Genomic DNA, 26,402 nt, shown 5'->3' with positions numbered 1-26,402 from the left:
GAAAAATACAATCAACAAAAGAAAAAAACATAATAATAATAACAGTAATAATAGCAATAATAATAATAATGCACTCTCATTCAAAACTATTCATTAATAATTAAAAAAAAATATATATTGAATCATCCCCCCTCCCCCCTGCACAAACTCTGCACTGTGCTGCGTTGCTCACCTAACACAAGAGGTGAGAGTCTCAGGAGGGGGCGCCGAAAACAACTGTGGCCGAAACGTGTATTGATGATGTGTGATCTGAGTCTGAGTCTGGCCAAGGGGAGGAGGGGAAGATGGGGGCGCCACGAATACAGAGTCTCTGCCCTCTTCTTTGCCTTCACGTATCTGTCCCGTAGCTTCTTCCACACATTCTTACAGAACTCTCCCTCTTTCCCCAAAGTTCTGTCAATCTCTGTGCACCAGTTTTGGGAGTTTACGTGCTCCCTGTGCTGTTTCACTGCAGTTTCGTACAGCTGCTGTACAAACGCACCTCCTGACTGAGCCTGGTCTCACATCGGTCCATCCGGTTCGTTGTTCTCTGCGCCACCAAGTTACAAAAATCGACTGAAACGTCATTTTGACGTCACGGTGCTACACCGCCGTGACAGACGTGGCAACCATGCTAGCGCCTTAACTCTGCACGAGGGAAGCTAGCTGGAGGAAAAAGCTGGACCGCTACCAACATGCATGATTATCTTGGCCCAGAAACTGAGGAGGTAATGGAAGCGGAGTTTCCACCTCTGCCCGTGACACCTTCCAAACCTCCACCAGAGAAACAAAGGAAAGTGTATGACACTGAACCGATGATCCTCGCAGAGTTAGCATCGCTTACCTCACTTATAAACAGCAGGTCAGATGCGCTGGAAAAGATGGTCAGTACCAACTCTGTTGTAATTATTGAAGCTAAGGAGGCAATCAAGGACAATTCTAAACAGATAGAAGGTATTAAGGAATCATTGGAGTTCATCTGCGCAGATTTAAAAGACATGAAAACCAAGGTGAAATGCTGTGATAAGCATATTACCGACTGCCAGAAAATTTGCAGTGTGCATGAGAGTCGCATTATCCATCTGGAAGCCTACTCACGTCGCTGGAACTTGAGACTTTTCGGCCTGGAGGAAAAAGAAAATCAGAATGAAAGGAAGGATGTCATTAAGATCTGCCAGACCCTGCTTCCAGATATGAAGGAAGAACTTTCAAGCTCCATTGACGTCGTACATCGTCTTGGACCGAAGAAAGCTAGCAACACCCGCTCCAGAGGTATCATCATTCGCTTTGCTCTTCGATTTTACCGTGATGCTGTCTGGCGTTCTGCCAAGCAATCTTCCTTCCTGCGAGACAACAAACTGAAATTTGCAGAAGATCTGTCTGCTGAGGATCGAGAAAGAAGGAGAATGCTTTGGCCCACAGTGGATAAAGCAAGAAAGGAAAACAAGAAGGCCTTTTTTGTTGGGGGTCGTGCCTTTGTTGATGGAACTGAAATTTTCCCTTAGTTGAAATATTAGACAAGCAGTTGGTACATCAGCAGCAGGTTTAGCATATGTACCGTCTCCAACGAAAACCCGTTTAAACACCATGACACAGTTCCAACCCATTAACAGCAAAGACCTGGAGGACATCTTACGTCAGCTGAACTCCTCCTCTTGCTGCTTAGACATCCTGCCAACAGCTTTTTTCAAAAGGGTCTCAAAGATTTTGGAGTCGGACCTGTTACTGATTGTGAACTTGTCTTTAACGTCAGGTGTGTTTCCAGAGCCACTAAAAACAGCTGTAATCAAACCTCTGCTGAAAAAGGACAATCTTGACAAGACACAAATGAACAACTACAGGCCAATCTCAAATCTCCCATTTTTAAGTAAGATCATTGAAAAAGTGGTTTTTCAACAGCTTAATTACTTTTTTTTAACAAAAGAACTGCCATGACACCACAGCACTGAGACTGCTCTGACCAAAGTGTTTAACGACATATGTCTGAATACAGACGGTGGAAAAATGTCAGTCTTAGTTTTACTAGATCTCAGTGCTGCATTTGATACAGTTGACCACAATATATTACTGAAACGACTGGAAAACTGGGCGGGTCTTTCCAGAACTGTACTAAACTGGTTCAAAACATACTTAGAGAACAGGAAGTACTTTGTGTCAATCGGTAACTTTACATCTGAGCAGACAACAATCACATGTGGAGTTCCCCAAGGTTCCATCCTGGGACCTCTTCTGTTTAACATCTACATGCTCCCACTGGCACAGATTATAAAAAACAACAGAATAAACTACCATAGCTATGCAGATGACATGCAGATATATATTACAATGTCACCAGGAGACCGAGGCCCTGTACAGGCTCTTGGTAAATGCATTGAAGAGATTAATGACTGGATGTGCCGCAACTTTCTCCAGCTAAACAAAAACAAAACTGAGGTAATTGTCTTTGGAGCCAAAGAGAAATGATTACAGGTCAACACAGAGCTTCAATCTATACACCTAAAAACTACCAAACAGGCCAGAAATCTGGGTGTAGTGATGGACTCAGACCTAAATTTGGAAAAACACATTAAGGCAGTAACAAAGTCAGCCTACTATCACCTTAAGAATATATCAAGGTTAAAGGATCTGATGTGTCAGCAGGACCTGGAAAAACTAGTCCATGCACTCATCTTTATTCGGCTTGATTACTGTAACAGCATCTTTACAGGTCTACCTAAAAAGTCTGTTAGACAACTGCAGCTTATTCAGAACTCTGCTGCTCGAGTCCTCAATAAGACCAAAAAAGTGGACCACATCAGTCCAGCTCTGAGGTCTTTACACCGGCTGCCTGTCCATCAGAGGATAGACTTTAAAGTTCTGATGCTGCTCTATAAAGCTCTGAATGGTCTAGAACCAAAATACATCAGTGACCTCCTGACCCAGTATGAACCTTCCAGACCCCTCAGGTCATCTGGATCCGGTCTTCTATCAGTTCCCAGAGTCAGAACCAGACATGGAGGAGCTGCATTCAGCTTCTATGCTCCACATGTCTGGAACAAACTCCCAGAAAGCCTCAGATCAGCTGAAACGCTCAGTATATTTAAGTCCAGGTTGAAGACACACCTATTTTCAGCTGCGTTTGAATAAAGCTCGAAACTTAATCACATTTTAGCTACTGATTTTATATTGTTCTTATTTCTTTCTTTTTGTTTACAATTTAAATCATGCTTTTTATTTCTCTGATTTTATCTATTTTTTATTTTTATTTTTATTATTTTATTAATTCTTTTAAATGCCTTCTTGTGATTTTATATAGCTGTGAAGCACTTTGAATTGCATTGTGTATGAATTGTGCTCTATAAATAAAATTGCCTTGCCTTGCCTTGAAGAGTAAAGCTGTGACTTTTTTTTTTCCTGCCAAATGGGGTGCTACACCCAACAGTTCCTGTTCACACTTGAAGCCGATTTTGGCAAATGTTTTTCATATTTACACATTATTACAGGTTGCACTTGGTGCTTATGTTTGATAATACTCCAATTAAGCACAAAAGGCTAGTCGCAGTGTTCTCACTTTGTGTGGTTTAAAGCTGATAGTTACTCAGTTTTCTCCCTAAAGTAAATTTTTTTTTTCTTGCCGGTTGGTTATGAGCCTCCACTTGTTTTGTTAGTCTAAGTAGCTTTATATTTTTATGTCTTTATCTATTATCTCTTTAAATGCGAGAGGTCTTAGAAATCATTTAAAACGCAAAGCCATATTTCTTTACTGTAAACAACAAAACACAGACTTTTGCTTTCTTCAAGAAACCCATACCACTTCTCAAGATGCTAACTTCTGGAGGTCTCAGTGGGGATCGGATGTCTGGATGTCCCATGGGACCGAGCGTGTTACCTTCACATGTTCCACTCACCTAAAAAATGTGGAAGAACAAGTAGAGGTGGGGCTCCCTGAGGGCCGGAGTTGTTTCCTTGTTATACAAAAAAAAAAAAAAAATCTCCAAATTCAAGGGTAGTCTGATGTTGCTATGTTGCTAGCACTTTGCTAAAATGTCCTCACTCCAAGGATTAAAAACTATGTTGTCCTCACAAAGATGGCAGAACCAGTGATGGCTGGTGGTGACGTGTGGGTGGGCTAACACATACATTATAAAAGCCAACTGATTACATTTCAACATCAGAAGTATCCCATCAAAGATGCAACATTTAAGCTATCGCATCATCATTACGTGCCTTTTTGACCAAACACTATTGTCCAGAATCTGTTCAAAGCTTTCTTTTTTCTTTTTAATTTTTTCATCTTTATTATAAAGACTATTATAAAGATACAGATAAGATACAGTCACCCCTGAGCAGAACAAACACACAGGTTCAACGAGTCGTTTACAGGAAATATTGTTAACATGGGTATGACTGATCGCTTACGTTCTTTACATCAATATTTTTCACTGTAAAAAGATACGCTGACATTTTATCATAACATGCAGCTTAAGTAAAACTTTAAAAAAAGCCTTTTCAAAGCTGTCTGTTTCAGTTTAAACTGATGGTCGGCTGTATTTAAATATACGAGTCGTTTACAGGAAATATTATTAACATGGGTATGACTGATCACTTACGTTCTTTACATCAATATTTTTCCTGTAAAAATATATTTTTAGTTCAATTGAACCATTTCTGTGTTTCATTCCAACCTATGAAGTAAACCAACTTTTTTGCTGTAGGATTTATTTGTATTGAAATATAAATTATGAGCATGTTTGACTACATTTTGTTTGATTACACACCTGTTGGTGTTTCTAACCCCTGGCTGTGAACAGATGTTCTAAAACACTTCTCTTCTGTCAGATTGTTGAAGCCAGCGTTTGGTCTCCTGTTGAGTTGGTCTGATACGACACGGTGACATCATGGCTGCTGCAGCACCTGGTGAGTTCAGTCAGACTCTGTTATTCAGGCATCACTTTTGGGGCAAAACTAAAACTAAATGCTGATAATGAGGATACTAAATGATGAAATCTTATTTGATGTTTAGGTGTAAAATGTCTTGTTCAGCATCTGGCTCGGCCCTGACAAATAAGTCTCATCAAACTGAACAGTTGATGTTAATCTTATTTAGTCACTTCTGTTACGGGACAGACCTCAGAAGAACAAAGCATGTAAACCCAAGAATCCTACAGAACAAAAAGCATTTTACAGGAAAAAAGAGCAAAAATCCCACAAACAAGAAGTGGAGGACCAGATGCTTTACAGATGTTAAAATGCTGTGATACCGGTCAGAGAGAGGTGTTATTCAGTGCTGACCATGAAGGTGCATGATAATTCCATAAAGATGGAAATAACTTGTTTATTTTCTAAAAACATACAGTAAAAATTGTCATTTTTAAGATTTTTGTAAACCAGGTCATTTTTCATTTACACTATAATAACTAATTCATGTTTTCTTCTTTTTACGTACCAGCTAGAAACAGTAAATAAAAATAAATAACAACAAATTATTATATATAGTTAAAAATGAATTACTTTGTTGTGTAATAGTGTGTAGACATACCAAGACAACTTATTGATATTCTGAATGAATTTTCATATTTTTCTTTACAGAATTGCATTAAAAGGTTACATATGATGTAATCTGTACATAAACATCACTGATTGATTCTATCTGAGGTCTTGTTTCATGTCTGACTGGTGTTTTTCCAGTTAAGAGCAAGTCTCAGTTAACATGTTTTTCTGTTTATTTCATTTCAGTGTCTGAGCTGAGGGTTGTTCTGCTGGGAGGCAGCTGGTCTGAGAGGAGCTCAGTGGGGAACCTCATACTGGGAAAGGATGTTTTTAACACAGCAACTCACACCTGTGTGAGAGTCAGTGGACCTTTGGAACCACAGAAAAAAATTGCAGTCATCAACACTCCAGATCTGCAGATTCTCACTGCAGACAAACTGACAGAGTTCATAAAAGACTGTGTGAGAGTCTCTGCTCCTGGACCTCATGTGTTCCTGTTGCTTCTGCAGCCTGAAAACTTCACTGAGGAACACAAAGAGAGGCTCTGTACTGTTCTTAAAGAATTCAGTGATCAATCATTTGATCATTCACTGATTCTGATGTCGACACCCAGACTGCAGAGTTTAGATTTGATGGAAAATGACATGTTAAAGCCTCCATTAAAGGACCTGATCAGTAAATGTAGATACAGATATGTGATGAGGAAGAACCTTGAACTTCCAGAGCTGCTAACACGCTTTGGTCAGATTGTAAAAGAGAACAATGGAGAACATGTGAGCTGTGAAGCATTTGAAGACACAACTGATAACATCCCAACCACTGCAGCAGGTGATGATCAAAGCCCAAAACAAGAGAAAACACCAGGATCTATCATGGCTGCTGTTAGAGGTGCTGGTAAGTACAGAAGCTACTTTATTCACATGAACCTTTCCTTTCTTTGTTCAAACACTAAGTTACACATTAATGTCATGTTTTCACAGGTATACAAGCAGCTAAACAAATCACTTCTATATTTTCTTCTGCTGGGAAAATCTCTCCCTCCAGTGGTGAGTAAATTCAGGACAAACACATATGTTCTCATCAACAATACTAACCTGTACTTCATCTGCTTTGTATGAACACAGCAGAATTCCCATTTACTGTAGGACATGTACATCACATACAGAATGTGAGGTCAGTAATTGGACTTTAAGTGTTCAGAGCAGGTTCAGACTGGTGTTTTGGTCCCACTTCATGTTGGAACAGTCAGCCAGAGAGGGGTTCTGTTGCCCTGTATGAACTGGGCCTTTCTGCAGGAAGTGCGTTGTCACCTTCTCCACCCCTGAAGGTGGAACGGTTATAATGTGAGCAGGCAGCAGGAAATAAATCAAATTAAGTCAAATGCCTAAAGGTCCCACAAAGAAACAGTGGAAAACAGTAAATATGTGAAGGTACTGCAGAACATGTGACAAAGCTTTGCAAAATGTAAGCTTTAGCTGCAGTGATGGTATAGTTAAAGGAAGTTGAAGTAGCCCTGTGCTAGTCTCTCTCTGTTCATATGTTTTTGGGAAAAAACAATTGTTTACGCTGGCTTTAATGTGACATCACAGCTAAATTCACAAAACACTTATCTCATAGGAATATTTTAATATTGATAGAAATGAAATGATTCTCTCAGCTGCAGCAAAAGTTCAGAATGAGAATCAGCTGTGAATTATACCAAGGAGCCAACCTCTTCTGACTGATTACCTTCCTTTTCAGAGGGGCAACATTGTCCAGTGCTGTACGCATTGAAACTATAGTGCTGTCAACAAGAGAGTCGAGTGTTGCTGGAGTAAAGTTTAGGTAGTCGTCCTCTGTCATATCTGCACATGGCAGTGAAGAAAAGGATGATGGAATTAATTCTTTAAATCTGGTTACAGCATCCTCTGATAGACAACTTCTATATGTACTTTTCTTCTCAGAAATAGTATAGTCAAGTAATGTAAACTCAAACGTGTCAAAAGAATGTCAGATAAGACAGGGTTATGAGGCAACACTGTTAACTGTTCACTCTCAATGCCACAAGTCAGCACATGATCAAGGGTGTGATTAAGGCAGTGAGTCGGTCCGTGAACACTCTGAGAAAATCCAATAGAGTCCAATATAGAATTAAAGTTCATATTCAGGCTGTCATTTTCAACATCTACATGAATATTAAAGTCACCCACTACAATGACTTTATCTGTACTCAGCACTAACTGGGATAAAAACTCTGAGAATTCAGACAGAAACTCAGAATAAGGGCCAGGTGGACGATACACAACAACAAACACAAGAGGTTTCCACTTTGGGTGGGAAAAACTGAGAATCAGAGATTCAAAAGAGCTAAAATCTTGTGCTAATCTTGAGCAGCACTTAAGATACCAAACAGATTAATGTAATTAGGAAAATACCAGGATTAACCCAGTAGATGGACTAGTGGCAAAGAAAGGTACGACTCTGGGAGCTGCAAAAATAAAGGTGTATTGACAGAATGTACAAAACATTCTTTAAAGTGACTTGGTAAGTTATTAAAATAAACCAAAAGTAGTAAGTATTTACAGATGTTTGCGGTTTTAAACCACAATTTAGTTTCAGACTAGTCACAGTTGAATTACGGTAAAGTTGTAGAAGTTAGCTGAGGTTACTCAACTCAGTAATAGCGAAACACACTCACTCAATTGTAGTCTTGTGCCGTACTATACAATACCCAATAAATTTATTCATTCATTTAAATAGACAGGAATGAATAAATACCTTAATAACCATGAAGCAAGTGTAGTAATATTGCAGTCCCAAACAAATAAGGGTGATTGGTTACCCGAGTGAGGGGGAACAGGCTAAAAGGGTAAAGGAAAAGTTCTACCACACCACCTGGTTATCTGCCAGGCTTGCTGCCTGTGTGTGTGTCTTAGCTAATTATCCTTCGTTCTGGGTAGCTCGTGTTGTGGATTTTTTCTATCAAAGTGGGTGAGAAGACTCAATAATAACAGAAAATCCGAACTTTCCTTAAGTTTATTCAAAGGCATACAGCGTTTGAAGTCTCCGTCACTGGTGTGGAGAAACAGAGCCCCGAACAGAATTACACACATCATTAGCCCCTTTCACACTGCCAAATAACCCGCGTTTAATTCGCGAATTTAGCGTGTCCGCTGTTGCGTTCACACTGCCGACCCGGGCTGCCGCGTCGGAACCTAGTCTTTTTGCCGAGCCGAGTTTGATGTGAACACAATCGACGCGGGTCGGACATGGGCGTGACGTGAGGAGTTTAAAAGACAGAATGGGCAGCTGATTCAGAACAACAGCGACAGGTGAGGACAAGTTTTACTCTGTTTTAGCCTACATCAAGTTGGAGACATTTTTTAATATGGCCAACTGGGGAGACAAGGAGGTCCGCGAGCTCCTCAGCCCCCGAGCAGAGGACGTTATTTTCCGCCACATTTCGGGGACGGTGAAAGATGGACCTCTGCTGGAAGGGCTGGCAAGAAAGATGGGAGAGCGCGGTTTCCCACGCAGCAAGACGCACCGTAAAGTAATATCTCCATGAACTGCATTGCAAAAACGAGTTCTCAAGGTGTCCCGCCATCGTTTGTTTGAAAATTTTGATGCATACAGGTGTATTTCTACCAACTCCGACGCATGGCTTGTGCCTACGTCATTGTACACGCCCAGCATTTTATGTGTTTCATGTGACGCTCTGTCACTAGGCAACGCTGAACTCGGCTTCAGGCGACACGGGTCACCCTGACAAGCCAAATGTTCACATTGCTCGACGCGGGTCGAAGGTGCGATTTGGACCCGCTAAGGTAGCGGGTCGCAGTGTGAAAGGGGCTATATATATACCCGTAAGCGGGGGGTTATCTCAAAGAACAAATGGCCCCCTCACCCTGCTCAGGATCAAAGATAACGAAGATGTTTACGAGGTTGCCTCTTTATTATCCCCTGAGCTAAACTCCCCAGGAAGTGTCAACCATAAACCCCCTCGTGATGAATTTAGAACCTGTTTCCCTTAAATAACCAAACAAAAGGATCACAGGGTGAGTGGGGTAAGAGAAAAGTCAGAGTACTTTTTAAAACCAAATGGCATATGGAATTTCCCATTACACTCGCGATCCGTGTTAGTCGATCTCCACTTCTTCATCAAGCCTGACCTGTTAATGAACAGGTATCATCATCAATCATGCATCCATCTGTATGTTTTACACCTCCTGATTGAATGAGTTAACATCCACAAGCACTCAATTTCTCACCAGTGTCCAGTCCAATCCACTATTAAATCTCCAGCATCAGTAGCACAGCATCAGGGCAAGGCAGGTAAACTGTTAATTGACGGCAGGCATTATCAGGGTATCCGCGGGTTATTAAAAAGTCTAAAATCTTATCATTTGAATTTAAGGCCTTAAAAGGTCTAAAATCCTCTTGAAATCTCATAAAATGTCTTAAATACAATTTTGAAAGGTTTTAAAAATGTATTGACGTAACTTTTATTTAAAACAAATGTATGAACTTCAGTCTCGCTTTTAAATGTTTCGTTTTTTGAGGATGCTATAACGGAACTAAAGTACCTGTGCCGCCAGGTCAGAATTTATCGAGCCCAACCTTCTATAGTTTACTTTTCGTGGTTGCTCGCAGCGCCGTGACTGAGGAGCGGCTAATCAGTTAACGTTTTGTTTAAGATGGGTAAATGCAATTTTGACAATTTGTGGCTTCAGATAGAAACAATTTAACTCATGGTTGAAGCCGGTTGATGGAAATATTTATGAAGCACACCACACCTTGTGCAAGAAAACTTTGAAACTTGGCACATTGGGCATCAAGGTGTTGGAGTCCCATGCCATATCGCAACAGTATAAAGCAGTCTTAAAATGCCAGCAGCAAACGCTTTCCATCAGCCAGTATTATTCCACATCAGGATCTGGAGCGTCGAGGTCCAGCGTGACCCAGTCTGCTAAAACTCCAGTTGACCTCTGGACACATTTGGGTCTAAGCCCACACTAAAAGCGCAGCTGCTCTGGACTCTTCATACGGTAGTTAAGCACCGGTCATATACTGGCAATGAGAACATTGATGAACTGTTCCAGATCATGTTCCCGGATCCTGATATAGCGAAAACGTTTAAGTGTGGAAAAGACAAGACGGTGTACATTGCTGGATTTGGATTAGCTGATTTCATCAAGAGAGACCGTATCTCCAAAGTTCGTGCTGATGTTCTACGAATAAATTCATATATTTTGCAAGCAATTCCGAGCCTCCTTTTTGACAGTATGGATGTAAAATGGGTGTTAAACTGTATTAATTATGGTCTTAAAAAAGTCTTAAATTTGACTTGTTGAAACCTGCAGAGACCCTGATAATGAATTAGCACCGGAACTAGTGGAATTAGCCGTATTATCAAAGCTAGTAGCATTAGCGGCTTACTACTAGCATTAGCATTCCACATGAATGGTTCTCACTCAACGGCCTTTTTCAGTTGGAATGTGACATGAGAGTTTGTCCGGTTTCCTACTCCAGTCACATCAAAGAGTTCCGACTTTCAGCTCCAGTCCTCCAGTTTCTGTATCTCTGCTCTTGTGCCAAATGTGTGAGTAGCGAGTGTAGTGCGTGGTTGACAGCTGGCATGCTGGCGTCTCTGTGAGCACGGTACAGCTTTCTTCCTTCACCTGGGGAAAGTGACAAAGAACGCTGCTGATTGGCTCAGTCGACTCCTCTACAGGTGGGCCAACCATGAGTTGTCAGGAGTTAAACTTTTACCAGCGGTACAGTTGGTCTAGGACTGATTAGTAACCCTGACCTGAAGATAGCTGCAAATCCTCTGCCTGTGGTTCAAGGAACATGAACATTTAGATAGTCAGAGGGAGTTGATTCATTAATGCTAACATGATCCTCCTGCTGCAGCCAGGTTTCTGTAAGACAAAATATATCAATATGATGATCACAGATCAACTCATTCACTAACAGAGACTTCGAAAGGAGAGATCTGATATTCAGCAAACCACATTTAATAGTTTGCTGTTTTGTTCAGTTGTTGTTATTTTTTTGCACAAGAGGATTTGCTCCTTTTGTGTTTATTGATTGCCCCCCAATCAAACAGCAGGAGGGAAGCCGCAGAGATGTGTGTAAAGGCTGAAGGCTCGTGTATACTTCGAAGCAGTGTGTAGCAGTGAGCTTGTCGCAGACACGGCGCAGTTATTTTTGATTTATGCCTTGAAGCGCTGTCTGCGCTATGTTAATCCCACGCCACAATACAAGAGGGACAATCACAAACAAGCTAGGATTGTGGGTGTTACTGTTACGGAGGTCATTGAACAACAATGGCGACTGGACGAATGCGCACTTTGATTGAGATGCAGCTGATCGATCTTGAAATATTGCTACTACTGGAGCTGGCAGAGAGGCGAAAGAATCGTCACGGTTAGCACGGTTAGCGTCAGCCGGTTAGCAAACCGGAAATACACATAGTGTAGAGCGGATGTAGAGTTGACCAATCAGAGGCCTCCTTTCTCTCCCCCCTGTGACGATATATGCGACACTGTCTGCGGTGAGTTACAATTTTGAGGAGGTGCACCAGAGTGTTTGCGTAGGGGGGGGCATGTCTGCGTTATCTGCGACACACACGCAGACGACTCAGGCTTGAGTTATACCTCTTTTAACTGCCCTTGCGCTTGCGTCTTGTGCTTGTGTTAATGGCTCGAGACGTTTATGCTTCATTTTGCTTTGTCGGCGATTGCGTGTGCTGCGTGGCGATTCACCGCCAGGACAGTAGGTGGAGCAGCGGTTTTCTTCAATGACAAGCCTACTACGATGAAAGGAAATTCACCGCCAGGACCTCTTCGGCAAGTCTCTCTTCGATTGGATTCATGCTTCTTCTTCTTCTTCTTCTTGTAAACAGCCGGTATTTTGTCAGATTTTCCACACCTTGGGGGTCTAAACGACTACTTCCTCGCCTGAAAATGTTTCAAATGTTGCTAAAGTTATATATTTACAGAGTTTATAGCTTAAGGTAAATCAGCTTTTCAGGCTGGCTGATTTCAGTTCGGACAGGAGTGAAGTGCACTGTGTGTAAACGCTCTGCATACTGTCTGATCGATGAGTATGCCGTTTTCAAGTAGTAGGCGGTTTCGAACACAGCCAGTGGCTTGCGCTTGAGGTGACACATGCAGGCACGCAAGGGGGGGCTTGCAACCGTGCAAGGGCTTGCGTTGCGTCTTGTGTCATGCATTGCGTCTTGCGTCACCGACTATGAATCAGGCTTAAGACTACAACTCTGCATCCGGGTCTCAACCCTGGGTTGTCATTTTTTTGGGGCGACTAATAAATTCGTCCATATTTCTAGAAATGAGAGCCACTCCTTCCAAAGTGGGATGGATGCCGTCGCTCCTCATCAGACCAGGGGTCCGTTTCACGTAGCAGGTTCAACCAACTCTGAGTCTATTCCTGATCTCTGAGTTGATCTACTCTGAGATAGAAAACCCTGAGTTTTCGGTTCCACAAACGCTGATTTGAGTGAGGTTAATCAACTCTGAGTAAGTTCACCTTGAGTTTAGCGCGTGCACCACAACTTTAAAAAGCCAACATCAATGGAGCCCCGATTCGATGAGTCACCATGGCAACGGGGAAGAGGAGGGGCTACGTTTTTCACCAACCTCGAATTGGAAATCTTAATGCGCTTATACGGCGAGTTTCAATACGTTTTTAGAAATAAGTGCACCATTGCAGCAGCAAAAGTGTAAGTTTAAATGTAATCCTTTGCAATCACAATAATATTACAGGGAAACTGCTTGAATGGTAGCCCATTCATTTATTTCATTTAGGTGCAATCCCGCGGCGGAGAAGCACACTTGGCAGCAGTTTAAGATGAAATATAAAAACATTGGGCCTCATGCAAGAACATTTTTGTATTTTTATTCTAAATTTCTCTTACTTTTTTCGTACGAAGGTCTCGTGCGAACAGGCCACGTCAGATTCAACAAGCGCTCTTAACTTTGGAAAAAGTGTGTAAACGACCTGCGTAAATGATGAATCACACTTGTGCGTATCTTAAGTTCACGTGCACGAGGATAGTAAATTTGCATACTCCACGCCCAAAATGATACCATATAAGGCTGTGCTTCCTCGCTGCTGTGCCAGGAAGTGTTGAGTGTTGAGTCATGAGAATGACATCAAGCACAAGGCGCAAAAATAACAACTTTAGGGGCTCTGAGATTAAAGTTCTGCTTTCAGATGTCCAGAAAGGAAAATCTGTCATTTTAGCAGTGGAAGCAGTGGACGGGAACTGCTAAAGCGAAGAAATGGGAAGTTATTACGAGTGCTGTTAATACCATGTCAGCGAAATAAAATTCAAAAAATGGTTTCATATGAAAATGGCTTAAAAAAAACGTCTCGCCATGGGCAGGTGCTCGATGACTGCAACTAAAGCCGTGCAATCAGTTGTTGCCTCATCATGATGGCACTTTGATGGGGCGGTCCATGAGGGGGGTCGTCTGGCACCACACCTTCTGGTCTGCCTGGGCTGGTTCAGGTGGAGACCCTCGTTCATGGCAATATTGCGCCATGAACGAGGTATCGAGACACACCCACCTGGACTTCAGCTGAGTGCGCTCCATGACAGCAGAGGGGCTTTGATGCGTATATGTGTCTCGTGCTCCAATTATGATTGGCAGTCCAGCCACGGCATGAAAGTCCCTCTTAATTTGTACTTGTTGGACAGCGGTGTATGGGAATCTGATGTACCATGGGTGATAAACTGATGAGAGTTTTGATGACCAAGGGGAGCGCACGGCTCACAGAGGACTGGGACACCCCCGATCTGTGTCCAATCTCCCTCTGAAAGGTTCCAGTGGCCAAAAATCCAAGGGTGGTGAGGACCTGGACGTGTGGTGGAATTGGGTTTGATCGGCGTGTTTCTCTCTGGAGTTGTGGCTCTAGCAAGCTGCATATTTGTAGCAATCTAAATCGTGATCTCAGCCGTCTGTCTCCACGGTCTATTCCAAGAGCCTGACGCGCTAAAGACATCAAAAAGTAGCAAGTCAGCCGCTGGTTACTTTCCGTTATATACAGATTCAAATTAACCTTCGATTAGTGCATATTTTAAGTCAAACAGAAAAATGTCATCATCATTGTTGGGTATAATGTATATATTTATTTATTTTTTCTTCAAAGTAATTAGCATTAGTCAAGCAAACTTGATTTGAATAACAGCGGACTATTTTACGAAACTCCTACGACAGGTCTGGATCACTCGTAAATTCTGTTCGTACCTGAAAGAAAACGTAAAATACGAAAAGATTGGTGAATGAGCCAATTCTCTTAAATCACTCGTACGCACGATTTAAGAACAAATCTGTGCGTACGAACGCTTCTTGCATGAGGCCCATTGTTCAAACAGGTGAGACCTCAGCATGGAGGTACCTCATTTTGATCATGTTTTACACTGTAAAATAAATATTAAGTGGCTATTTGACTGTGCAGTTATTTTATTCCCAACATAATGCTGTTTTCACACACATAAACTATGTCTTCTCATCTATACACCGCTGAATCCGTCAGTCGGGTCGCGGGGGGGCTGGAGCCTATCCCAGCGATCAATGGGCAAGAGGTGGGGTACACCCTGGACAGGCCGCCAGTCCATCACAGGGCCACATAGAGACAAACGAGACAAACAACCATGCACACTCACACTCACTCCTAAGGACAATTTAGAGTTATCATCTATATCATGTTCTGTTAAATAATTAAGCCTATTTAAACTAACACAGACTTCTACTGAGCCAACAGAAAGAAGGCAGATGCCCGTAAAACGGGTGGTGCACTGCCCAGCACCACCACCTCTAACGGGAGGGCAGTGGCTGAGGGAATCCACCCCCAAGACACGAGTGCCTTTATAAAATATAATAGGCCTATATGTGTCTTTTTTAAGCCTATTCATACAAATATTTATTTGTCTTGTATGTCTTTTTTTTCTTTTGTCCCAACACATTCTGATGGTGCCGTTCAAAAAGATAATTGTCTGTCAATGCAAAAATCTATGCGCGGTCTGATAACCATCTCCGACGAATATTTATTTCTCTGCGCAATAATGTTGCACCTTCATCCACGGGATCGTTGTCTAAAGGACATGTTTGTGAAAAAAGTTGCCTCCTACTGTGCCTAATGGTCTTCTAGAAGTAGAAGAACTCGCTCTGCTGACTGAATGAATGAGGAAATCAGATGGCGTGTGTGGCTGAAAGAGGGCGGAGACAGAAAGAAACTTGAGGTTTCTTGAATAAAACCTGGTCCCGACCAGGTTAGGTTCAGAGAGTCTGTTACTACGGTAACTGACCGTGAGGTTAAGTTACCTCTCTTTGTGAAACAGGCTAGAGTTACCCCTCTTTCTCGGGGTTGAGTTACCTCCCTTTGTGAAACGGAAAACTCAGTTTCCCTCATTTCAGGGTCAATAAACTCAGAGTTTTCACTAAACCTGCTACGTGAAACGGACCTCAGGTTTTGTCCAGAAAGATTGCCAATTATCTCTGTAGCCCACGTTGTTTGCTGAACACCATCTAGACCAGTGTTTCCCAACCCTGGTACTCAAGGCACACTGCCCTGCATGTTTTCCTTGTTTCCCTGTTCCAGCACACCTGATTCAAATAATTGGGTGTATATATAACATCAAATGTTTTAAAAGAGTTTTGTCCTCAGCGGGTGTGTCGCTGAGTGGGGGTTCTGCTTGGAGCTAGCTAAGCTAGGTGGCTCCGCACCGGCTAAAGAGAACTGGCTCACTATCGGGGGATTTTCAACAGTGCAGAGCTGAGCTTCCAATTCAGATAACCTCGCCTCCAAAACTACGAAAAGACTACATTTGTTACATGTACCATTATCGCTAAAGGAGGCAGAGGAGTAACTAAACATCTGACACACGGAGCAGGTGAAAGCAGGAGATGGAGGGAGAGAACTGGTAGCCATGCTAAGCTGCTTTTTAATCTTACATAGCAGATATGGGAAAAATGGGCTGGTCCAGGTGGAAATTGATGGGACTGAATGTGATTACTATGATGTGATTTAAGTGTCATTGGATCATTTTCTCTGTTCTGTTTCAGTTTCTGCACTCAGAGTTGTGCTGTTGGGAAAAAGTGAGGACAAAAAGACAAAACTTGGTAACTTGATCACTGGGAACCAAAGTTTTCATTCTCCAACCAAACACTGCGTGGCCTCCTGTGGAGAGTGGAAAGGAAAACCAGTAACAGTAGTGAAAACTCCCGACATGTTCAGTCTGTCTGAGGAGAACATGAGAAGAGAAGTAAAGAGCTGTGTGAGTCTCTGTGCTCCTGGACCAAATGTTCTGCTGCTGTTAGTGCAGCCTTCAGATTTCACAGAGAAGAACAGACAAACACTGAAGCTCATCCTGAGTTTGTTTGGTGAAGATTCCTTCAAACATTCGATGGTCATCATTACACATGAGAATGCAATGAGTTCCTCTGTTAATGAACTCCTTAAAGACTGTGAAGGAAGACACTACAATATGTCTGAAGATAACTATCGCTCATTAATGGAAAAGATGGAAGAAACAGCAGAAGGAAACCCTGCCCCCCTCCTCCTGACTGAGCGGGGTCACAGGAAACCATCTTTAAACCTGGTTCTGTGTGGGAGGAGAGGAGCAGGGAAGACTTCAGCAGCCAAGGCCATTTTAGGTCAGACGCAGCTCCATTCAGCCTCCAACTCATCAGAGCGTGTTAAACATCAGGCAGAGGTGTGTGGACGTCGGGTTTCTCTGGTGGAGCTGCCTGCCTTGTGTGGAGAACCTCCGGAGGCAGTGATGGAGGAATCACTCAGGTGCGTCTCCCTCTGTGATCCTGAGGGCGTCCATGCCTTCATCCTGGTCCTCCCTGTGGGTCCCCTCACTGACGAAGACAAGGCAGAGTTACAGACCATCCAGGACACATTCAGCCCTCGAGTCAATGACTTCACCATGATTCTGTTCACTGTGGAGTCAGATCCTACAGCTCCAGCTTTTGTTAACTTTATGAGAGGTAACAAAGATATCCAGGAGCTCCGTCAGAGCTGTGGAGGAAGATCTGTTGTTCTGAACATCAAAGACAGGCAGCAGATCCCAGAGCTGCTGGAGGCTGTGCAAAAGATGAGACAGTCAGAGCAGAAACCAAACAGCTACACATCAGAAACATTTGCACATGCCCAGATGGATAAAGTCATACAACAGGAGAAAAACATCAGCAGACTACAGGCTCAACTTGAAGAGCTTAACACAAAGACCGTGGTCAAAGGTAAATACTAACACTTATATAATTAAACTTTGAATTACTTTCTGTTCCTGTTTGCTTCAGTTATAATTGATTCTGCAGTTCCACCTCTGTGTTTAGGAACCTGTTCCACTCTTTAACGGCCAATCAAAGACAAGATGGTGTCATGTGATCTCTGTCTTTTATCAGTGGCAGACATTAAGAACATTTTCAGATGAGATGTAGAAACTGGTTCTTAAACAGGCAGAAGAAAAGAAAAAAAAAGTCTCCATTTATAGTTTATGAAAAAAATATTTATATATATCTGCCTCCAAAGACCTTTGAGCATGCAAATGAACACAAGTTCCTGCACTGTTGCTATATTCAACTGTAAAAAGTTAATATTTCTTTAACATTTTTACTTTAATTTAACCTTATTTCACTTTATTTCAACAAACTAAATTTTTCTTTGTTTACTCTCAACAGTAGTGGTATAAGTCATTATCAGTATGAACATTGTTCTGTGCTATGAACCGCTGCAGATGGTCCAGAACGCGGTGGTGCATCTGGTCTTCAATCAGCCTAAAAGAGCACACATCACCCCTCTGTTCACTGAGCTACACTGGCTACCCTTAGCCACCCGCATCAAATTCAAGTCAATGATGTTAGCCTACAGAGTCCTTAATGAAACTGCTCACATCTACTTGAATGCTCTTGCAAAAGCTTACGTCACAACTCGGTCACTCCGGTCGTCACAGGATTGTCGTCTAGCAGTGCCTACACCACGCTTAAGACAATCCAGACTCTGTTCATGTGTCGTTCCACGATGGTGGAATGACCTACGAGTGCTACCAGAACAAGGGTGTCCCTGAATATCTTCAAGAAGACCCAGCTCTTCAGAGAGCATCTCTTACCCTGTACTTCCCTCTATTCCTGCACTCTATCTCTACACATTCACCCCTGACAGAGTCTGACTAATGGCTTCCTTCTTATGTAGTTGGCTTTGATGTTACATCCTCAATTGTAAGTCGCTTTGGATAAAAGTGTCTCCTAAATGCATAAACAAACATTTAAAAAACACTGCAGAAAAACAGTTACACACTTACATAAATAAGTTATAATTAATTAAGCTTATTTATATCATTTTATTAAACCAAATGCTCTGTACCTTTCTTCAGGTGTTCAACAGCCAAAGTGTTAAATCTCAGAGACTAAAGACTTGAACATAGTTCTGCGGCCTGTGTGGATGCTCAGTAAACAAACGTCTACATGTTGTATTGTTTTCCTGCCACTTGGGGGCAGTATCAGAAATATGTGGCATAATCTTAGCTATGGGCTGCCCTTGGTAGTTTTGATGCTGTTGTTGGTCCTTTAGCTTTGCTCAGCTGTGGAAAAGACGGAAGTTAAAAGGGTTAAAGATCTGCATTATGATGGAGTGAAACATGAGCTTCTTATTTTTTTCTTATCTTTTATCAAGCAACCTTTCAACCTACACGTTCAAGTTGAGATTTTCTATTTTTTACTTTAGCCATTAAGGTATCATAAACTTAGTAGTTAAAGCAACCATCGTCATGATTAGGAGTTATTCTGATTTTAACAGCATTTTAATTCCTACATGAGGTGACAGTCATGGACAGAGCTGTTTGACAGACAACCATGAAAATAACAAAAGAAGATGCTTCATCTCTACCATGCTCTGGAACAACCGTGGCGTGGCGTGGTGTGGCGTGGCGTGGCGTGAAGGGGTCAAGACGGAGTAAGGTGCAAGGATCTGACAAAGTGCATGGGGAAACCTAGGGCCACATAACAGAACAAATCCTAACTGCTCATCCTAACTTCAGATAGGAACAGTAAGATAGGAAAAATCCTAACTTCCTATTACAGAAAGAATTCCTAAGTCGTTGGCCGTTTCCTATCTTATCTTTGGCCCCCAATCCTATCTTAAGTTAGGAAATCCTAACCACTCTATCATAGATTTTTTTCGATTGGTCGTGTCTGTTTCTGCCACTTCGAATATGCACAAGATTGATAGAATGTAACAACAATGACTTTTTCATCGGGGCAGCCAGATAAAAAAACAGATAGTTCTAGCATAATTAATAATAAATATGGACGCAAACAATTCAAAGAAAAGGAGAGCTTTTAATTTCTCGAATGAAGAGGTGGAGGCGTTGATTGGGGCGGTGGAGGAGAGGAAGGCCGCATTGTTTGGAGAATTTTATAAATACATTTAATAAATTTAAAATAAATAAAGATAAAAAGATAAAAAAGACATCAAAGTCCCATCAGGAAAATTCAGCATGTCGTTGTGTGGTCTCAGTAGCCTTTCCACCATTAAATTTCTGTTTTCTTCCTCTTCAAACACGCCTAGTAACTGTGCTGATGCCATTATTTCACTAACTGTCAGTTAAAAATTGGAATTTAGGACAGGGTGTATGGTCTCCTTACTTAGGCATCCTAAGTTAAGATATTCCTAACTTAGGATGGTTCTGGAATGGCTAATTTCCTATCTTAAGATAAGATAGGATTTCAGACTTAGGAAGTTTCTGTAATGAGGCCCCTGGAAACTAAATACTGAGGAATGTGATTGGTGAGTGAGTGCAGCTGAGGAGAAAACTACAGGTGAAGTGATTGAGCAAACAGAACTGTAGGGAAGACGATGGCAAAACTAAAACTAAACATGAACCCAAAAACTAAGACATAAACAACCTAAAACATGATAAAACATAAAACTAAAAACATGGGGAAAACCCCATGGACGTGACAGAGCCCCCCTTGTTTCAACATAAAAGCACGTATTTCAAAATAAATTTTAAAAAAACCTCATGCATTTACAGCCAAGTTGAATTGTCTTTTCATCGTAGTAGTTCCAGTCTAAACTAGAAAGCTGCAAGCTGCTGTGAGCGGGACCGAGGTGTGCGTACGTTGGGATGTGCGCACGTTGGGCATGCGCTGGACGCTGGAGCTTATCGCATGACATCACACGCACGATACCCTCTGCGTATGTATGAGCCCATAATAACCACAATGCGTAGGGGTTTTTGAAAATTTCTAGGGGGCGCCACTGAGCCATTTATGTCCGCCCACACACGATACTCTTTACATACGTACGAGGTCGTCAAGATGGACGTGTGTGACAAAATTTCATGACCTTGCGATCATGATAAGGCTTTCAAATAACACACCATCATAAGATTTTCACAGCCTGGCCACGCCCACATCGTTCAGAGTTTAAAAAGGTTTCTTCATGAATTTTTCCCCCCATGTCTTAAGAGTAACCTGGCCAAGTTTGAAGCTTATCGAACTTTGAGGCGTCGCCACGGCCACGCCCATTAAGTTTTGAAAAAGTTTCTCCATGAATGTTAAAAGTGTGTTTGCACAACAAATGTTATGGCACTTTCATTTATATGGCAGCACATTTAAAATAACACTAAATGCTAAAAGCTATACGCTACTTTTGGATTAATTTTTTGGATTTTGTGTACAAATGTGATTAATCAGGGAAATCATGTGATTAATTAGATTAAACATTTTAATTGTTGCACCACTGCATCCAACGCTTTGCATTGCACTTGGTGTTGTATGCCTTGGATGCAGTTGCCATGGAAACCCATTCCATGAAGCTGTCTACGCACTGTTCTTTATACATGGCGACATGACCAAGTCTTAAAGGGATAGTTCGCCTCTTTTGACATGAAGCTGTATGACATCCCATATTAGCAACATCATTTATGAACATCTTCTTACCCCCTGCTGCATCCTGTGAGCAGAGTTCCAGCCTCGTTTTGGTGTTAACGATGGTAGTCCGGCTAGTTGGCTGGGGTTTAAAAAATAAAGAGTTTTGCTTCTCAAAACAATATGCGTTCAAAAGAGTAATAGTCTGTTGTCTCATTGTTGAGGGAGCTGGGTGTAAGTGGACAGAGTGTGAGGAAAATAGTGAAGGAAGTGTCAGATGAGGCAGTAAAGTCCAGTCAGTGGATTTGGATAAGAAGAAGGAATAGCAGCTGGGGGCCCAGCAGGGGCAGCACTTAGGGTAAACAGACTTTTGGAAAAGCAAAGAAGAAGTTCAAGATATTTAAGTGGAGGGTTTGGCACATGTGATCCTTTTGAAACCAGGCGGCCATTTTGGGTGAGTTGGCTTTGAGTGAGCTGTATGGTTTTGTTTTTGCTGGCATTTTTAGTGATTATAGGACTGTTTAGGTGCATTTGTCTACTGAATCTGCTAGTGTGTCTTGTCCTGCCTCCACCTCTGGCACCCTCTATACTTTCATTTAGCGTTCTCAGCGGGTCGGGTCAGCCCGAAAAAAACGACGGGACCAGCGGGTTAGGGCCGGGTTCGGGTCGAAAATATAAGCAGATGACTCGAGTCGGGTCGGTCCTCGGGCTTAATCTTTTCCGCCTAGTGGAAAAATAAATGTATTAATCAGCGCTGCTGTTTACCGTGAATCATGGTGAATTTCTCCTTGGGGATCAATAAAGTGGGCTGCACGGTGGTGTGGTGGTTAGCACCGTCGCCTCACAGCAAGAAGGTTCCTGGTTCAACACCCAGCTGGGGTCTTTCTGTGTGGAGTTTGCATGTTCTCCCCGTGTATGCGTGGGTTCTCTCCGGGTACTCCAGCTTCCTCCCACTGTCCAAAAGATCATGCATGTTAGGTTGATTGGCATCTCTAAATTGTCCTTAGGAGTGAGTGTGAGCGTGCATGGTTGTTTGTCTCGTATGTCTCTATGTGGCCCTGCGATGGACTGGCGGCCTGTCCAGGGTGTACCCCGCCTCTCGCCCATTGACTGCTGGGATAGGCTCCAGCCCACCCGCGACCCGATCGACGGATTCAGCGGTATAGATAATGGATGGATGGATGGATGGATCAATAAAGTATCTATCTGCCGTAACGATAGTCTGCAAGGAGCGGGGACAGACATGACACCGCTGCATGCACGTCTTTAGCGGAGAAGAAGATGGAGTTGGTTAAGAGCAAACTTGCTGTAGGTGAATTCACCGTCGCTACAGGAGTGGGAAAATCCGAGGTCTGGAAAGTGTTTGGAGTGGTGCTGGATTCTGATGGAAATTCCACAGGTTATGTGCAATGCTCAAAATGCAAGGTGCTGTTAAAATATGACAGCAAAAAAACAGGGACGTCTAGCCTGAACCGCCATACAGTAAGCTGTGGGCATTCAGCCACCGCCACTGCACATAAGTGCCGTAACGACCCACAGCTCGTCAGTCTCCATAGGATAACATGGGAAAACTCGACCCCCCGGCGTCCGCCCGCAGGCCGGGTTTGGGTAGATTATTCATATTGATGTGTCGGGTTACATCGGGCTCAGGCTTTGAAAGCCACGGGCCGGGTTGTAATTTTCAGGCCCGTTGAGACCTAGCCGTGGCCTAGTGGTTAGGGAGGTGGACTTAAGATCAGAGGGTTGCAAGTTCAAGTCCCGCCATTACCTCTCCCTACACCTCCATTCATGGCTGAAGTGCCCTTGAGCAAGGCACCTAACCCCACATTGCTCCAGGGCCTGTAACCAATACCCTGTATCTAAATAGATGTAAGTCGCTTTGGATAAAAAGCGTCAGCTAAGTGTAATGTAATGTAATGTACTTTCATTACCCCCTACCTGTACCAGGATTTGAATCCCATTGCTACTTATCTTTACCTCTTCTATTTCTCCCCCTACCCGTACCAGGGTTTGAATCCCCAACCCCAACTAGACGAAACACTGATGAAAGGAGGTTCCCACCAGATGACCCCAATGACATGTTGGTCATTGATCTATATTATAGGGAATTATTCACTGAGTCTGGTCTATTTTTTTTCCCTTTAGCACAAGTTTCTTGTGTTTACCTTGAATTGAGCTAATCTGAAGACCACATGAAGTTTGGAGGTCTGTAGACAGTTTGTCAGTAGTTAACTATTGTTTTTCTTTTATGTTATAAGCAGATTATTAACAAATACATTTAATTGTTCTCCTATCTGACAGATGCTGATGAGCAGCAGAGCTCAGAGAGTCTCAGGATTGTTCTGATCGGGAAGACCGGCAGTGGGAAGAGCTCCTCAGGAAACACCATTCTGGGAAGGAAAGAGTTTGAAGCCAAATCAACCCAAGAGTCAGTTACCAAGAAGTGCCAAAAAGAACACAGTGAAGTTGACGGTCGTCCTGTTGCTGTGGTCGATACTCCTGGTCTGTTCGACAGTAGTTTGTCCAATGATCAGGTTGGGGAGGAGTTGGTGAAATGTATGAGTCTTCTGGCTCCAGGACCACATGTCTTCCTGCTGGTGTTACAGATCGGTCGACTCACACCAGAGGAGAAGGAGACTTTAACACTCATTAAGAAGGTTTTTGGTAAGAAATCTGAAAAGTTCACCATCATTCTTTTCACAAGAGGAGATACTCTGAAACATGAGGAGAAGACCATTAAAGAATACATTGAAAAAGGATGTGATGCATCATTTAATAAGCTGATTTCTGACTGTGGAGGAAGATACCATGTGTTTGATAATTACGATAAACAGAACCGCACACAAGTCAGCGAGCTGATCCAAAAAATCGACTCCATGGTGACAGAAAACGGAGGCAGCTTCTACACCAATGAGATGCTGCAAGAAGCTGAAGCTGCGATACAGAAAGAAATGGAGAGAATCCTGAAGGAGAAGGAAGAAGAGATGAAGAGGCAGAAGGAGGAGCTTGAACAAAAACATCAGGAAGAAAAGAAAGAACTGAACAGAAAAATGGAAGAACAGAGAGCAGAAATTGAAAAGGAAAGAAAAGTGAAAGCTGAACAACTGAAAGAAATGGAGGAAAACATCAACAAGGAGCGCGAGCAGAGAAAGAAAGAACAGGAAGCTAGAGAACAAGAAGAGAAGAGAAGAAAAGAGGAGGAAGAACGACAACAACAGAAGTGGGAACGAGAAAGAGAAGCTTTGGAGAAACAAATCAGGTCAGAATCAGAAGAAAAGGAAACTATTGACAGAAAACTGGAGGAGAGCAGAAAAGAGATGGAGGAAAAACGAGAGGCCTGGCAGAAGGAACGGAACGAGTGGTGGGATAACCGATATAAAGAAGATGAAGAGAGACGAAGAGAGGAAGAACTGAGACTGAAAAAGCTTCAAGATGAACTTGAGCAGGAGAGAGAAAAACATGAAAAGAAAAGAAAAGAAGAAGATCAAAAGAGAAGAGAAGAGGAGGAGAAAGAAAGGAAAAGATTAGAGGAAAACTATCAGAAAACAATGAGAGACATGAAGAAGAAATATGAAGAGAAGGCCAGAGAACAAGCTGAGACATTTAATGAGTTCAGAGAGAAATATGAAAAAGACCTCGAAGCTCTGTTGGAAAAACATGAGAAAGAAATAAAAACGACAAAGGAGACACACAGCGAACAGTATAAACAGTTACAGGAGCTCACAGCTCACACAGAGAAGGAGCTCAGAGATGATGTGAAGAAAAAGGAAGAGCAAAACAAAGAGTTAGAAGAGTTGAAAAAAAGACAAGAAAAAGAATTGAATTCTTTAAAAAGTAAATTTGTGGTAAAGCACTGTACCACCAGCTGATGTTCCTCTGCTGAGTATTTTTCACTCGTGTCACAAACTGAACATCATTTAACATCAACAGAGTTCAGATGTTGGTCACACAGACTCCAGATTACACAGCTGTGTTCACATCTGTCTGTGTTTGTGTTCTGTGGGATTTTTCTGTTTTAGGGGTTTGACAGAGTGAGATGTTGGAGTGACAGTAACCTCCTTCTGTTCTAAAGGAGACCTTCAAACTGATGGAAGTCTAATATAAACAGACTATCAGATATTTACAGAGAAGGTTTTTTCCATTTATCATGTTCTTTAAATGTCTTCAGCTTCATATCATTTAATGATGAATTCTGATTTTAGTTCTTTATGTAAAAGTGCCTGTTTGAAATAACAACAACCCAAATACTGATGAGGATGAAACATGTAATCCAGGTTCAGCTCACTGTATTATGCAAAACTCTCTATGTTAAGTAGATCTTTATTATGTTTTTTTTTTTATCTTTTTCATATTTGTACTGTATATCATTTGTCATCTGATCATTATCACCAAAAATCAAATTTCATTTCATTAAATCTAAATGTTGGACTCTTTTTCTGTGTTTTAGAAGTAGCCTGAAAGTAAAACTGCTTCATGTTTTTTAAACCAAATCTTTTGTGAGATGAGAGATAAAATGATGTTTAAATCAGAATAGATGTAAAGAAAATGAATTACTTTTTATTTTGATCTTTTACAGTGATTGAAGCAACATAATGTTGGAGGATATTTAGTAATAAATCTATCTTTATCTCAATTATAAGGAGTACGGATGTTGTTTCACATTTTCTTCTCTTCCAATTATGTTTGTTATGTACAAAAATGCTTCATAAACTAATAAATGCCTAAAAGACACTCAGTGTGTTTATTATTTTAGTCTGTTTTTGACCCGAATATACATATTCATCCTGGTCCTACCTGTGGGTTCCCTCACTCAGTGGGGTCACATGGCACTGAAAGGATCGGGTTATTGGCTAAATTACAATAAGAATGAGTTATTAAAGGGTAATTCTCCTTGGATATATGATGGTGAATGAATGGGATCAGAGGCACAAAGCGTGTCATACCCCGGTATGATAGGTGGCGCTGTACCCATTCCAGCTGTTGCTAATAGAGCCACTTCCTGTTGACCTCTTCACCACCAACAACAACAACAAACTCAGGCATTGGAGAAAGATAACCCTCTCTCCA

General features: G+C 42.0%; 1 protein-coding gene across 1 annotated transcript; it reads left to right on the top strand.

The window, feature by feature from the left end:
- Positions 1 to 4,077: 4,077 nt before the first annotated feature.
- LOC142381845 (uncharacterized) lies at positions 4,078 to 25,998 on the top strand. The gene is made up of 6 exons (XM_075467102.1): positions 4,078 to 4,359; positions 4,798 to 4,875; positions 5,695 to 6,342; positions 6,429 to 6,494; positions 16,524 to 17,705; positions 23,637 to 25,998. The coding sequence occupies exons 2-6, from the start codon at positions 4,857 to 4,859 to the stop codon at positions 25,202 to 25,204; spliced, it is 3,483 nt and encodes a 1,160-aa protein (XP_075323217.1). The 5' UTR covers positions 4,078 to 4,359; positions 4,798 to 4,856; the 3' UTR covers positions 25,205 to 25,998.
- The last annotated feature ends 404 nt before the right edge of the window (positions 25,999 to 26,402 follow it).

Source organism: Odontesthes bonariensis, chromosome 6 (assembly GCF_027942865.1).
Source record: "Odontesthes bonariensis isolate fOdoBon6 chromosome 6, fOdoBon6.hap1, whole genome shotgun sequence".
NCBI classification, from domain to species: domain Eukaryota; kingdom Metazoa; phylum Chordata; class Actinopteri; order Atheriniformes; family Atherinopsidae; genus Odontesthes; species Odontesthes bonariensis.
This window is presented reverse-complemented; position numbering and strand designations above follow the sequence as displayed.

What these genes read in the sequence shown, in the direction of transcription:
- LOC142381845 (XM_075467102.1), top strand. An exon ending in GGCTGCTGTTAGAGGTGCTG is followed by an intron (nt 6,343 to 6,428) that starts GTAAGTACAGAA and finishes ATGTTTTCACAG; the next exon opens with GTATACAAGCAGCTAAACAA. An exon ending in GAAAATCTCTCCCTCCAGTG is followed by an intron (nt 6,495 to 16,523) that starts GTGAGTAAATTC and finishes GTTCTGTTTCAG; the next exon opens with TTTCTGCACTCAGAGTTGTG.